Below are 16817 nucleotides of genomic sequence, written 5' to 3'. Positions count from 1 at the left end.
TTGTGAAGACCTATCCCTAATGTCCGTATCGAATTCAAGCACAGGGGGACATCTTATAAGGAAAATGTCAATTATTGTGTGTAGCGTCTTTTTCGTCAATTTCTCCTACTTCTAGATCGATAATCTATAAAAGCAGTCAGTTAATAAATTTGCTAACGTCATTTTTCTCCAGTTGTCCTACTTTACTGATATACGGGATTATCCTAATGTTGTAGATTATTTTTTAAACAGTGAAATATGTCTGAATGTCACCCTTTGTTCGTCTGAAAACCTATGAAGCGACGAACCTACAAGTTACGATAGCATATGAGTGTATTACGTTCTCATCTGAAGATCCCATATCAAACGACAGAAGTAAATCTGATGTAATGATAGCAGGATGAGAAAACTGGAAATAAGCAAACATAATGAAGTTGTGACAGGCTTAAGAACCATTTGCAAATATTTGAACTATAGTCTTGGTTTAAAAAATCCTGTCCACCAATCTTTCTTTTAAAAACCCTTCACTCTTACCCACTATTAAAATTAAATTAAAATAGAGATGGTCAATTCCGGAATTTTTACTTTCCAGAATCCGGAAAGTAAAATAGGAAAAATTCCGGAATTCGAAAAAGTTCCGGATTTCCGAATTAAACAGTGCAAATGAAACCTAAAAAAGTATATCGCCTGTAGATCTGTATAAGTAGGAAGTATATAGCTGCATAATTCAGTGCGTTTTTTTCTTTTTGTATTGATAATGCAATACATCTCCATCGTACAAATTATTCACACAAGTAAATAAAAGTAATGTTAGTCGTAGTTGGACCTCCTTTCCTAATCGGGATTGAACCCGTAACCATACGCACAAAATGTACGGTACCAATCATTTGGCTACTAGGAAGCAATTTTTTGTTTAACAGTCAGATTAGATTCACAATGTTTTGTTTCACACTTAAAGCCAAAATCTTCTCCAACCAAAGCAAACAACCTAGAAGGTAATAACATGCATTCGATTTTGTTTGAATTCTCCCCAAAAAGCCCTTTCATTCAGATACTGGACACGAAGTAAGGATTAAATATACTATCTTTTATGCACGTGTTTGTAACATACTCGTGTTTAACGCACCGAAACGTGTATAAACTACACATTAACTTGTTTCAGTCAGATATATGCTAATATGTCTCATAAACTTATCGTAATTTGAGAGTAAGGGAGGTATAACATGTGTTTCCTAAATTGACAAGTGATATTCATGCTTGTTTTCCAGTTAGTTGACGTTTTCCTTGAACTTTACTGACGGAAATACATGTAAACACAAGTTCCTAAAATAAATGAGAGAGGGATAATGTGTAAATTTTGTTTTTGTGTATCTTGCAGATTCTCCCTCTTTGTGTACGTTTTTCTTACTAAACTCCACTCTGTTATCTCATCAAAGATTAATCGTTGTAGATGCAATAGGCTTTGTACTGTATGTTGAGGCTTCCAGCAATTCCTATGGCATGACATTGATCCGACACAAAAGGTGAAAAGCATATCACACCAGATGATCAATCAGCTTAATTGAGTTGATCGATTTTAAAGTTTGCTCCAGTTGATTAAATTCCATGGCTGATGGAGTTCCTGTGATTACTTTGCCTTCCTTCCTTCCGACGGACGTGAGCCCACACCAAATGCAATCTCTTGGTCTAAACAAAAGAGAAGCTTTGTCGTCTGCTTCTCTTAAACCGAGAACGTCTTTCCTAGCTCTGTGTAACTTCTCAGTTCTTCCGAACAAAACTGTTTCTTATTCAGCGAGAAGTTGTGAGGTTCTGCTCGACCTCTGTTGAAGCTGCACTTCCATTCTCTCTGGAATGTATTTATTTCATAGACACAGGGTGTTAAAGTGGTATTTTTAAGTTAGTTGAATGTGGTTTCTTCCTATCTCTTGAAATCTTTCATTATTTGTTATTTAACAAGTCTGCGTGATCGATGCAAATAAACAAAACCAACATCAATATTGGGAAAGAAATTGGAAGGCTGTCGATCAAGGCCTATATTTAAAGCATCATTACCGCATTTGCGTGAGGAACTTTAATGAAAGTGCTATTAGTTTCAGTACATAGATAGACATGAATATATAGAAGTTAGATTCACAATTAGCCATCACAAGGTTTAATATCATATATTGACTCCACCAATCCTGAAGCTTTTTCTCTGTTTCAATATTTCATCTTTCCTTAGGTAGCCTTCACACTAGGATCCTGTGAGCCGCTCTCGTGAGCTGCAGCTGCTAGCTTTATATTGTCTTAAATGTACACCTTGACACATGCGCTTCTTTGCAAATGAGCCGCGGCTCTGAGCAGCTATGAAGATCATCCCACCAGTAGCTGTCTCGAGCGAGCTGCTGGCGGGGAAGAAAATAACACATAACCTTATGAGAGTCCTTCACACGTGAGCATGAACACAGTTGGAATGGAGAAAAGTGTACATATATTTGATGTTGAAAATTTTCTCATTTTGGTGTTACTCTGATGAAACGCACACTTTATACTATTATACGGTTCGTTAAACAAAGATATAGACATCCTAAAGTAATTGAAAAATTTTCTTTCATCTTATCTCAGTTCAGGAAACAGACTGTAAAATGAACATGCTTGCAGTCTTGATCCATTTATAGGATGAATTCATTGTTCTATATCTAACTTTCCTTTCTTTCTTACAATTTATCACCAAGATTAAAGCTGCAGCTTCTTCTGGCTCTAGTATGGCTGCCATTTTGGTATCACGATCTTTTGAGCGGCTCAAAAGTATTCAATGCCTTCACACTACAGGTTCACATGATCGGCTCACAAGATCCTAGTATGAAGGGAGCCTTAGACAATTTGATAAACAATTTTCTTTCTTTTTTGGGTGGGGACATACTGAAATAATGCTCTCTAAAAGATGCAATCGAAATACTACAAGAGAGAAAGTTTTACCAAGGCAGTTTTCATTATAAAGTAACATTCTATGTGATGTCAGATGAACAAATGTCAAGTCGCCTTAACTGTGTGTAAAAACAAATAATAATACTGTATTTTTCTGGCAGTGGCTTACACGTAATTTCATCCATGGGGTTCAAATATTCAAGCATATATTGTTTCCTGACATACACAATTATTGTACAAGTAACTTAATATAGAGAATGTTTATTTTATTTTATTTATTTATTTATTTTTTTTTACAAAATCTTCTTCAAAAGCGTTAACATCCTGGACATCGTTCCTTGCGTTTGCCACTGTTTTCTTGTACTAGAAAGTTTTTAATCACTCTCACCTCAACCTAATTTTCCTTGCACCTCAACCTAAAGTACTTCTTCTCACCCATAGCCTACTTCATACAGGATGCGTAAAAAGTCCCGGAATGCAATATATCGGGAAATATACAGATCAGGAAAATAAAAATAACACGTGCTAAATTGTTTTTTTTTTTAAAAAAACTATCCAATCATACCAAAAACAACCTCCACCCCTTGAATCGACACAAAAAAGAGGGTGCACCAAAATGTTATGAAAATGCAATTTTTTTAGTCCCGTGCTCTGTTGCCATACGGTTAGCGTATTGGACTGCAGAGTTAGAGATCGTGAGTTCGGTCCCACTCAAGGCAATCTTTTTTTTTCCTTTTGTTATTAACCCCAAATAAATTCCATACTTTATAACTTCAATTAGTATTTTATTCGTTACATAACATACAAATTTCGATAATTATTTCGCAAATATCTTTATTCTTAGTAATAGGGTTATTAGGGTTAGAGTTTATAGGGTTGTTTACAGCGAAAATAAACAATTTCATGTCACCATTTGCATTTTCTTTCAAATTAATAAATATGGACAAATACATTATTTTTATTGAAATTAAAATGCATGGATTCAGTATTTGCGTACAAAATACATATAAAGATGTTACGCTGCGCGGGAATCGAACTCAGGACATCTGATTCGACAGTCCACTACGCTAACCGCATGGCTACAGAATATGGGACTGACATTTCACATTTTCATAACGTTTTGGTACCTCCTTTTTGGTGTGTCGATTCAAGCGCCATCCGTGAAGGCACTGTTTTCAATTCAGGGTCAAATCACTGTTCCTTTTTTTCTGGAGAATGCAAATGTGCAATAAGAAATGGGGGTTCCCATTTAACATTTTAAAAGTTATTTCCCGTATCCCCCAAGGTGGGGGGGGGGAAAGGGGGTTGCGTTTGGTATCATTGGATACTTTTTCAAAATCATTTAACACGTGCTCTTGTTTGTTTTGCTGTTCTGTATATTTTGCGAGAAATTGGACCGTTCTGGGACTTCTTTCCGCACCCTGTATATATATCATCATAATGTTCAAATGTCGTCACCGTACACACAGGCAAAGGGAGAGCGAGAGAGAGAGACTATATTTACTAGTATTTCACATACGGAATGTTTCAAAATAATATTTAGATTTGAACATTAGTATTCGTGTAACCACAAGTTGGTGCGTGGACAAACTCAAAATGTTTGCTAAATGAAAACAATTAGAACTTTTGATCAAGCACGCTTTTAATCTGTTGTGTACAATGGACTGAATTTTTGGGTGCAAGAACTAGTTTAAATAAAACACGTTTATACTTTAAAAAATACATTTATTCAATTACACATTCACAGGTATTTCTTCTCAAAGTACATTATTGTTATTTTTTAAATCCAAGTTATTTCACTTCTGTCACTTAAATGCTGTACCTACATAATTGCGTCAAAAAAGCATCATTGTTACTCTGATCATTATTGAAAGTAATTTAACGCTCCAACTGCCGCGGCAGCCATTGGATGTCCTGAACTTGAAATTAGAATCTTTGCTACCGTAATCACCGTGGGGCCAATGTAGGGCCACACTTCTTTTAGCGTACTTGTCACTTCATCTAAACTAGATGAACTAAACAAGTCCATCATCTTTTGGACCGGACCAGATCCAGAGGTAGATTCTTCCTCAGTCGGTGAAGACGCCTCCGAATTTGGAGACCTCTTTCTACGATCCATTTCTCTCTTGAAATCAGCTAGAATTTCGATCGTCCTATCCAGTAAATAGAATCGATTGTGTAAAGTCCTGGTTGATCTTCGAGATAGGTCGTTGTTTTCTCGAAATGGAAGTTCCCCTTTGTCCGCCAAATCGAACAGAGTGCCAGAAGAAGCCTGCAAAGAGAGAAGAAAATCAAAAAAGGCTAATTAAAGGTGAATGTTCAAGTGTGATCGCAGGTTCGATTCTTGGACATGCAAAGTATTTCAGGATAAATACTTGCTTCCTGGTATCGTCTTACTTAATTACTGAGGAAACACGGTGCTTACCTCTGGTGCGGAGGGTCTCTGGTTCGAACAAGCAAGTTTGTGGCGGACAACATCATGTCCCTGGGTTTTCTCAGGGTACTCCCGTTTCCTTCCACACTCTCATTCTACTAATTCTTCCATCATCATTCACTTGCCGTAAACATCGTCTCCGTTAATCTAAAGGGCATAATCGTGGGGCGTTAAACTCAAAGATTCCATTTACTTAATTACTATTCGTAACAATGTTCATCCGTCTTCTTTTGTTTATAGGACATAACCTTAAAATGTTAAAAACTTGTGCTTGTTTCTTAAAGAGTAACGTTCTTTTTAGCATCCTGGGCCGCGGTGGCTCAGTAGTAGAACATTCATCTCTGGTACCTGGGGCTATTGGTTTGATCCCAGCTCGCGCCAAGTGAACTTTGTGGTGGACAAACACCATGTGTGTGGATTTTCTCGAGGTTCTTCCGTTTCCTCCCACTTTCTTCATTCCACCATTTCATTCATTTCTCACCCTCACCATCTCCTTTAGCCTAGCCGGCATAAACATGTGAAGTAAAACTTAAAGATTTCATCTTCTTTTTTAGCATTCTAGAGAATATACGAGACATGCAATATAAAGTACAGTTACTCGTTCAATGCTCTTCAACCCGGACCGCGTTCTAGTGGGCTGGGGATTAAAAACTAGTTCCTCGTTGTTCTGAAAGGCATGTCTTGTCCTAAAGCCACAGAGAAATCAATAGAAATTCTAAATCTTTGTTATCAGTCAATTCGTTGGAATTTAGTGTCGTTTTTCAGCGCCGAGGTTGTACGAAATGTCGATCTACACAGTATACAAGGTGTGATCAAAAAGTACGGTGAACGCAGCTACACAGCGCCATCTATCGATGTTGAATCCATTTCAACTGCTAAGCCCGGTGGCCAAAACCTTTGGTACAGTCGGTGTCAAGTTTGAACGAGTTGTGACATGTTAGTTGGTTTCCATAGGCAGAAGAGTAAGGACATGTTAAGAGTGTCTATCGCGCGCCGACATTAAGTTTTGTTCTAAGCTGCAGAAAAGTGCCAAAGAAGCTCACGAAATGTCAATCAGTGTATGGCGACGAAACGGTGCCATTGAAGACTGTTTACAAGTGGTATGAGCGATTCAAAATCGGCAAGGAGTCGGTTGAAAACAAGCAACGATCGAGACTTCCTTGGACGTCAAAAACAGATGAGTACGTGCAAAAAGTAGCACAAATGATTTTGTTCAAACAGGCGAATGAGTGTACGAGAGCTTTTGAAGAACTAATCATGTCATATGGATTCGTAAAAAAGCATTTCAACCAACGATTAAATGGGCAAATGGCTTCCTTCTTCACCACGAAACCGCGCCGTAACACACCCTGCTTTTGATCCGAGAGATTTTGGCCGAGGGGCCCCATGTCCCTACGGCGCACGCGCTAGCTATTAGACCAACAGGGGGGACTTACCAATGAATTAGTACATGAGAAGGACGATTGTGGAAAGAATGCACGAATGGGGGGAAGTATTTAGAATATGAGTCCATTCAAATGGAAATCTCGCCTTATTCACATTTTTTTTTTTTTTTTTTTACACTAAGTGTATAGGGTTTCCAGATGATATGCCACTTTTTGCAGAATCTGAAGAGAAAATCAATAAGATGTTAAAAAACTTGTGGAAGGGCTGTGAAGAATAAGGGATGAAAATAAATGTGAGAAAGACAAAAGCCGTGGTGATTGGAACGAAGAAGTCTATGTCAGATATAAAAGTGGGAGGAGAGAAAATACAACAAGTGAATAGTTTTCGATATCTGGGTAGTATTCTTACTAATGACATAAAGTGCGAACCTGAAATAAAAGCGAGCATAGGAATGGCGAAAGAAGCCTTTAGGAGGAAGAAAGGTCTGTTTTTGTGCGACCTTGAATAAAGAGTTGAAAAAAAAAGACTCATAAAATGCTTTGTGTGGATTATTGTACTGTATGAGGCAAAAACATGGACATTACGCAAAAAATGATGAAAAACAATTGCAAGTTTCCAAAATGTTGGTGTGAAGAAGAATGGAGAGAATTAGTTGATTCGACCTAAAAACGAATGAGAAGATCTTATAAACGGTGGGAGGGAAAAGAACAATTTTAGATATTTTTAAGAAGAGGGAGAGAAAGTGGTTGGAACATTGGCTAAGAAGGAACTGTATCATGAGGGACGTGCTAGAGGGTATGGTGGCAGAAGAGAGACGAAGTGGGCGAAGAAGACTACAATTAATGGACGATATCAAAACAGAAAAATCGTACGTGAAGGTGAAGAGGTTAGTGGAAGACTGTGGAGCATAGGAGATTCTCCGTTGCAACAAGTGACCTGCCGATAATGGCAGAATACCTATGATGATAATGATCTATAACAAAACATTTGGTCAGGATTGAGTTAATTGAATCTCATCCTTAGATGGAGAACTGAAAAGTAATTGAAACACTATAGATATATCGTACGTTTTCAGTTTAGGATAAGGCAAGTTTTAAGATTGAGATAATTAGTATTAACCATTTATAGTATTAAGTTGAATCGAACCCTGGTCTCCCACGCCAAAGGCGCGTACGCTAACCGCTTAGGCACTAAATAGCTCAGGATACTATAAAGTGTATGGAGACAAGACACCATTTTATGTTTGATTCTAACGAATGGTTGTAGAAGATACCTCATATATTGCGTCTGGGTGCAGAAAAATACTTAGGTTTAAAGAAAAAGTGGATTTTGCTATCCATTCAAAACTTAAAAATTTCAATCGTTATTATTTTAAAGCAATTTAGTGTATTTCCAAGCATATAACCAGAAGTATATTGCTGGATATTAAAAGTGTAACACCAAGATGAAAAGGAGTAGAGTGCAAAATTATTACTTACCATTCTCTGCAATATGTGATAGTCTCACGAGGGCCTAGTACGAAGTTCAGGGGTCAGTAATACGAGAGTACACCATGGGCGTCCAGAACGGTTACAACACCACGAGGTGTAAAGGAGGACGAAATCTTGGATGTTCTCCTAGAACATAGTAAGCTCTGCACCATGGACGCCTTCACAGTGGTTGCTAACAGTAATTTGGGGAGGTCATTGGTATGTAAGGCATTGTATAGCGGGTAGACGTGTTCAATTGACAAGATATCAAGTAAACGCATTGACCAAGAAAATAGTGGAACAATATGTCCATCCAAGAGCGTTTATTGCAACAAGTGCTTGTGTATTGTTCCGCTGGAAAATGTCTGTGTGTAGGTCCTTCAATAAAGAGACTACAACTGGGATCAGTAGTTCACGGTATGCCATTTTCTGCTCAAAGACCCGTCAATGGATATTAGATGGTATCTAATAACATTCCATACCATAACACCGGTGCCGAATCGATGTAGCGATGCAAAATACAGTCATTATCCAGACACTGTCTACAGTATGGCTATATGTGAATGTGGCCATCTTGATGTTGCAGGCAGAATCAGAATTCGTGCAAGAAGAGGTTGTCATGCCACTTGGATTTCCTCGAGGGATGTTAACGGGAACATCAAACCCACTCGCCTATGTTGAGCAGTCAAAGTAAGCCAAAACAATTAGAGCCGTTAAGATTTATTCCGTTCCGCCAGATGACGAAATTAGAAATTATCATTCTGGGCTTTTGGCATTAGGATCATTTTAGCCCGTCGATCACACTATCCGCGGAAGTGGGAAGGAAGAAAGGATTGGGAAAGGAAGGAAGCGGCCTGGGACCATTATGTTAGGTACTATCCCGGTATTTGCTTGGTGGGAATGGGGAAAACATAGGGAAAATCTCACCCAGAATGGCTGACCTGAAGAAACTTTACCTTTTATTATACCTTTTCGAGTGAGTGTCGTCAGAGGGAATCGAACCCAAGACCACCCACCAGACGATATCGAACTGTTTGTGGCAATATTGATCGTTGTGTAATAACCAGGAATTCGCGTGACAATGCTTGAAAAGTGGCTTTCCGATCTGCCGGTCATACACATAAGAAAGTTGTCCGCTCGGTCTATGATATAACCTCACTTTTGGGGTACTGCTCATTGTACTGTATTGCCTTCTTGGTATCTTCGATTCCATATTGGAATCACCGTGGCTGTTTTCCGTCCAACACGACCATCAATACCGCGGAAGGATAAACCCTAGTCGTGACATATCACAATTGTTTCATGATTAAATGCTGAAGTCTGCTGGAATTGCTGACACATTCGACAATGAGGAATTGTTTGACTGTCCATGCACAGTCATTTCATGTCAATACTCAGCTGCTGCTGAATTGTACCTTTCTAGCTCTGTTGAGTCTTCAGAGACGTGGTGGGTGGTCATAATATGTCGCTAATCGTCATACTGTCTTTCCATGCTCTAGACATTTTGCAAATATAGGTTCAATCTTATTTCTCCATCTTGTTTCTTTTCTTTTTATTATATAGTTTTATTTTTTTCTTTTTATGTTCAGAATTATTGTAGACTAATAGCTTATTTGGGTTTTTATATTTTCCTTCAATGATTGAGAGAAATATAGAATTAATGATTCAGAAAATCATTATAATCTTGACTTTTTTTAATTGCAGGTATTAGTGTTCTGCATTGATGATTAGATAACTTTTATAAAGTTGTTTGGGAATCGGTTTTTGAAAAGACATATGAGAAGAATTGCAGAATTTCTTTTCAATAATAATGAAAAAAACTATGGTGTCTATCGTGCGGCGAATGCAAATTGAGAAATTGAAAAATTGACTAAAGGTACACTTACCTCAGAGACAGCCACTGGAACTATGCAGAGTAATAATAGATAATTCATTTTTCTGAAAGGAAAGAGAGTTATAATAATTTTACAAATTAGTAAAAGTACTCCAATTTTAAGATCTAACATTGCTAATATTTAACTAATCATAATGTTCAACGACCAAGATTATGAAAATTCTCCCTCAACCCAAAATTCGTATATAAATGCATTCATGAGGGTCCGAATGATTTTTTTGCAGAAGGGTAGAAAGTTGGTAGTTCTTCAATCTTTCCTCAGCTCGGGATTGGAGAAAGGAAACAACATGGAAAATGGTTGCACAGGGCTTGATTGGCAGAGATTTGTTTGTGCCAGAAATCACGGCATAGTCTTCAATGAAAAGGTAAATACTTTTGTATTTTGCTGCCCAGCAAGTATCAAAGAAGAAATATTTTTACAAGAGAAAAAAAAAGTTGTAAAAGTAAGGAAATTATATATATATATATATATATATATATATATATATATATATATATATATATATATATATTGGAGAATGAAATTTTAGAAAATATTGTTCGTACTCTGAAACATAATTCAAACTACTGACTCACTTGAATTCTAAGAAGGGCGCCACAGCCCCACCTTGCCAGTTATACGCGCCTATGTATGCATATATGTCTTTCATATACACTAAAATTTGTTGACATGTCCACATCTCTCAAACTTGACAACCTGCCTAATTTGGTCTCATTTTTACTGAATCTCAGTTTCCCCACAGGACATGCTTCACTTATTATTCCGCAAACTGGCTACCTTCTATGTTGAAACTTGATCCCATTGAGGCAATGCTGTTTCTACAATGTTAATGGTAATTCTACCTCTGTATGTTGAGCATCTCAACATTTGACAGTAATCGCGATCATTTTTATTACAATTCCTAGCAGACATCTTTTATTCTTGTTGCTATGTTGTGGAAGATCGGTGATCCCGAGAGGGAAAGAAAGGAAAATTACCTATTAAAAGTAACTTCCCCAAAATACAGGAGGCAATAGTACTGTCTAACGTTTCTTATGTGTATTCCGGTACACACGTATTTATTGAGTTATGAATGTCTTTTGTGGCCAGGGCGGATACAGGACGGGCTTGTGGGGGGGGGAGCGTTGTAGTTCTGCTACTTTGAGCTACTTTTAAGAGCCCTAAACTCTGGGATGGGTTTTATTTATATATAAAATAAGAAAGTTCCCGCTTCTGGGGGGGGGGGGGGCGGTGCGATTGCCTCGAGAAATTTCAAGCTGTGATTTTATGTCAATTGTTCATGTAGCCTTATACTATACATTATTGATACTGCAATTCTGTTTTATCTATTGTTGTGAATAGAACTTGTAACAATACTTATATTACGCTAATTTCGGTATCTTAGTATTTTCAATTAAATTATATATAACCTGAGATTCGAAAATTAGCGTACGTATGGGTGGGAGAGGAGAACACATCGATCGGTTCCCCCGATATTAATTTTAGTGGTTTCGTAATTCCACATTGAAATATAGAAAGGATACGTAATCTATTATCGCTACTAACAAGCAATACTATGAAAATAAATCTCTGAATAGTAGTAGTAGGATTTGAGTTCATAAAATAATATTCTTACAACCGATCTCCTTTAGAAATTCAAACAGTATATTTAAACTTTCAAGAACCCAATAATCAACATATATTTAACAATTCAACAATCAGTATTGCATTATGGTCTTCGTAATAGTGGAAAGAGAATTGCAATAGATTCAATCTTAGACTATTATCCAATTAGCAGCGTAAACTATTTGCCTCAGTACCAGCTAACTTGTTCTAATTAGTCACACCGATTGGTAATAACGCAGGAATCTAATTCAATTTAGAAAAAAGGTAGAAAAGTTATAGGCAAAGTGCCCAAAACTAACAAAATGGCAAACGGCCCTTTAAATGCAAGAATAATATAATGAAGGAAGAAAAAGCATGAAACTTACGTACCTCGCTGCCTTATTAAGCCAATCCGTGCTATCGAATAGAACAACTAGCCGACATGAGGTTACAGCACTCCACTTTAAACTTCATGATTACATTCGAATTTTAAACTTTAACAGAATTATACTTCGAATATCACTCGTAGATTATGTATATAGAATAACTTTGATACAAGAACTCGATCACAAATTATGATAATAGTAGCGAAACAACCATTATACTTCCTCCCTCGGACGTTCCAGCACAACTATGGCCACCTATAGAGATAGCTCATCCGTCGTGCTAGTACGTCCCACCAGAGGGCATAACCAACAAAAAGAAAATAATAGGCAAGAACGAAAAAGCTTTTTCGGTACAAAATAATATAAATTATTCCTAGAGACACCTTTTCTATAAATATTTAATAACCAGTGACATAAAATCCATAAAATCTATGGATTATATGTTACAAACTTTGAATTTACCTTTCGTTTTTCAACTATTTTAAAACTAAGTTTGAATAAAAATTGTTTGCATGATTGTCCGGGCAACAAAAATGTCTCCGAACAAATGGCAGAATTGTAGCTGTTCTGAATTCTCCAGAGCAATTTTCCTTCAGAACAGTTACCAGTTATTAGGACATGTATAAGTACTGTTTCGTATGTGCAGTCATGTTCTAATGCAGCGTTTCCCAACCGGTGTGCCGCGGCACACTGGTGTGCCGCGAATGGGCCGCTGGTGTGCCGCGACAAAATCGAAACAAATTATTAATTCTATACGAACCAAATTGCAAGACAGGGGAAAATGTATATTTATATTTCACATTACTATGAACCTCTACTATAAATCTACAATTTTAAATTTCATACTGTGTTACTTTTCTGTACATTTTTAATGTTGAAAAACGTATTTATCATTGTCATGACCATTATTACTTCTTTATTGTTGCAGACTATTTCGTAACTTGAAATTTTAACATATCATTCAATAAATTCAACAAAGCAAGCATGCATACAAATTACCTACATTTGTGTTTTAAAAGTATAGGAGATTTTTTTATTTGTCGTTATTTAGTGATCTTCCCTTTTAGTTAGAGGTTAGATACAGTTTTCGAAAGAGAAAGTGGATTTTTAAAAACCCGAGTCCTATATTTCATTGCTATTGTTTTCTATTTTAAAATTAGAATGAAAAATAAGTATAATGATTTAGCACGGGGGAAAATCAGTGATCAAGCTTTCTTCTCTGTAAGAAGGAAATTAGTAATCACATTAAAATACCATGGTAATTATATATATATATATATATATATATATATATATAATATGGGTGTGCCGCGAGAATTCAAGTTACACCTGTAGTGTGCCGCAAGTTGAAAAAGGTTGGGAAACGTTGTTCTAATGTTTCTTAGATATTACATTTTGAAATTTAGGATACATTTATAAAAACATTGAATTTTAGAAGTTGATACTATATACAGTTATATTTTATTTGCAATTTTATAGAGCATTGTTTTCCAAACTGAAAGCGCATCTCATGGTAGTATGTGAGGAGAACATAAAAAGTAGTCAAAGATTGTACCGTGTAAACCAGGGATTCTTAACCTGGGTTCGCGACAGTGTTTCAGGGGGATAGCGAAGATAAGCGGAAGAGATCAATGTAATTAGAATCTAATACAGGAAAATATTTTTAAATGTTATTTTGATTTTTTTCTGATAGGCATATTTTTATTTTTATACATACCATTAAGAACAACAACAAATAGGTGTACTGAACATTTACAACAGGCGAAGAGTTGTTTAGAAACCAATTTAAATGAAAGAGGTACGATATGAAACTAATGAGAACTGCACATTGAAATACCAGAAAAACACAAATGCAACAAAATCTGCATATTGAAATACAATTAAAATTGAAAAAACTAATCCGCAACAGCTGTGATGTGTTTGTTGATAAATCAACAATGGACAAATTATTCTGTCGGCAATAAAAGGGATTTCTTTTGTTTAGGATCCTTTGTTATTCTTTGCAGAACTGTACACGTATGTGTGTGTGTGTAAGCGAATAGTCTTTTTTTTTTCAGCAAACTGGCCACAATGAAGGTATATTTTTGGTGTGGGATTTTATTTTATTTTATTTTTTTTTCTAAATTTTAAATGTAAACAAGTTGATTTTAGCAGTTTTTGGTGAGGTGAAACAAAATTAAGGGAGTTTTGAAGTTATAAAATTTTAAAACCGCCTCCATTTCGAAACAGTATGACGCATCGGATTCGATATTTGTAATATGAATGAACTGACCAAATTTGGTTTCAATCCATTCGCGTTTAGGTAAGTTACTGTATCCACTATATGCAAAAAAAAAAAAAAAAAAAAAAAAAAAGATTTTACTATTATAGAAATAGATGGATATCGTGAGATCTCCGTAATAGGTATATTAACCCTTTCAGCCCTGATTTTTTCTTTTGTTTAGTCATCGATTTTTATTTTTGTTTTGCACTATTATGCTTTTTGACTTAGCAAATGAAATATAATCGCCATTTTGATTGCGGTGTCATATTTACATAGTTATGACACGTACAAATGTGTACAGTACGGTTGAAACATGTATGAAAATACAAAGTTGCGTTAATCGAAAACATTGTATTCTACGTAATTTAGAGACTCGAAATGCATCACTAAGAGCAGAAAAATTACTTACTACAAATTATTATTTAACTGAAAATAGACTGAACTTCGTCTATCGTGGTAGCGCCTACAATTATCGTACGTAGCTTCCTAGCAATAGATGTAAGGCTACAGAAATAGCAGAAAATGATTCAGATAATTTCAAAGAATGCAAAGACTTAAAAATAGCCATTTTGAATCTTCCAGAGTAATTATATTAAGCTTGAAGTATAATGTACACATATGTAACCACCAGGGCCGAAAGGGTTAAAAATCCCATACAAGCTTATTACAGTAAAAACCAGAAATTATAAGGGGGTCGCTGACAAGAGGATGTGATAAGATGTGAGTCGTGGTAGGAATTAGGTTGAGAACCGCTGGTATGGACTGAAGAAAATTATAAGACAAAGTTGCTAAATTGACTCTTTCATTATTGTCGACTACTATAGCAATTGTCACAACTAGACGACTGCACTGGGGCCGATTGTTGTAGTTCCAATACCTCACCACGCCTCAACAATCGTTAATAATCGTAGCAGACAATCGTTCCGATGTGATTAACGTAAATGTTCTCTGGAGATTCCCTTTACAAATAAAAGAGGTAATCATAGTACGAGAGGGAGAAATTGCCGATGACTACAGCATCCTAGAGAAAATATCTTTTCAGAAGCATCAAAGAGACATACGATTTGGAATCCTTCGGAGGAGAGTTGTAGCCTAAATCTCAGTTCCCTCTGGCACTTTGCCTGCTTCAGTTGTCTCAGCTTTGGCGCAGGATGTTGGATGACAGGGGTTTGAATCTCTCTTCGTCCAAAGAATTGAGCAGGAAAATGGGCCATCTGCGAATGCTCATTTTAGAGACAACGCAATAGATATTGAGAGTAGTATGGGTTCTAGACAAAAAAAAAAAAGAAAAAGAAAAGAAAGAAAGAAAGAAAAAAAAGAAAAAAAGAAAAAGACAGATATTCTCCAATCAGATCCTATTAAAGAATTGCCGTATTAAACCTTTTCCCACCAAACTGTTCTCTGTTGTTAGTCGGCGTTTTTTATAGGATTGTGAAACGTGAGTGATTTGTAATACAAAGACTTACCTGAGTTGTCAGAACCAACACGTCTCGCGTACACAAGGGAAACGTTCTGCGTGGGTACAGTAACACAGTTTAGACATGTTGCAAGTAGGAGACTCAGCTAGTGTTATCAGGTTGACCCACACTGGTCATTCAACTTGTGTAGTCAGCTCAATCAGTGGGGGCTCCTCATCTGTAGCGAAGTCGTGTTTCAACCTAAAAAATATGGAAAAACATTATTAAATTACTGGTTGTGTTATGTGTGTTAGAATTACAGCACTTTTCAAAAACAAATGATTAAATACCGTTATAAATAAAATATGAATATTCATTTAAAAAAACTGAAGTTATGTTGTTATAGCTTCAGTTTGTTTTCCCCAAAATGACCAAAAAGGAAAACTTTTTTTTTTCTGCGATGAGAATTGAGAACTGTTTTTGCAAAACTTACTTTATGAAAAAAAGAATGTTAGAAGAGACGAAAGAAAACTATTTTGCAAGAGGACATTAGAAGGTGAATTACAACTTTCAACATATTATAAACATGACAAAAACAACTTTTATTAAAAAAAAAAATATTCATATCATCCTGTAAACAACATTCATACGTAGTCACTAACACTTTCGCCTTTGCTTTGATTCCCAGTGGGGTTACTCGGCCGAAAAAAGTGTAAAAAGCTTTTCCGGGCCAGCCATCCTGAATGAGGTTTTCCTGGGTGTTCCTTATTCCCACCAGCCAAATGCCACGATGGTACCAAGTCGCTTTCTTCCTTCCCTTTCCTCGGATAGTGTGTGCTCGCCGAGGGACGTCATCCCTCATACTAGAGACCTTCACGTCCTAATCCAGCCCAAATGTACGTAGGCTCGGCCCAGCCCGGGCCCGAAAAGTTTTGGAGATTTTCGGCCCGAGTCCGGCCCGGCCCGATAAGTTTTTTTTTAATTCTTGGCCCAAACCCGGCCCGGGCCCGATAAATTTTCGAAGTTTCATTTTGTAACATTTTTCACGGGCACACTTCTTCAACGTTTGTCTTTATTCTAATTATCGTTTAACGAATGTCAATAATTATTAAAGAAT

General features: G+C 36.5%; 2 protein-coding genes across 4 annotated transcripts in view; one reads left to right on the top strand and one right to left on the bottom strand.

Moving 5' to 3' along the window:
- Positions 1-16817, top strand: part of LOC145687831 (ras association domain-containing protein 5-like) — a 270682-nt gene that overhangs the window by 179787 nt on the left and 74078 nt on the right. The window lies entirely within an intron of this gene.
- On the bottom strand, positions 4616-16405 carry LOC145687627 (uncharacterized). Its single transcript, XM_081761093.1, has 3 exons — positions 15770-16405; positions 10062-10113; positions 4616-5158 (listed from the first exon to the last, which is right to left on the bottom strand). Exons 2-3 carry the CDS (start codon positions 10107-10109, stop codon positions 4751-4753), a joined length of 456 nt encoding a protein of 151 aa, XP_081617219.1. The 5' UTR covers positions 10110-10113; positions 15770-16405; the 3' UTR covers positions 4616-4750.

The sequence above is a fragment of the Thermobia domestica genome, chromosome 6, assembly GCF_964235325.1.
Source record: "Thermobia domestica chromosome 6, izTheDome1.hap1.1, whole genome shotgun sequence".
In the NCBI taxonomy this organism is placed as follows: domain Eukaryota; kingdom Metazoa; phylum Arthropoda; class Insecta; order Zygentoma; family Lepismatidae; genus Thermobia; species Thermobia domestica.
The sequence above is the reverse complement of the archived record's forward strand: the minus strand, read 5'-3'. Positions and strand labels throughout refer to the sequence as shown.

What these genes read in the sequence shown, in the direction of transcription:
- LOC145687627 (XM_081761093.1), bottom strand. Translation starts at nt 10,109, where the DNA reads ATGAATTATCTATTATTACTCTGCATAGTTCCAGTGGCTGTCTCTGAG. An exon ending in TTCCAGTGGCTGTCTCTGAG is followed by an intron (nt 5,159 to 10,061) that starts GTAAGTGTACCT and finishes CTCTCTTTGCAG; the next exon opens with GCTTCTTCTGGCACTCTGTT.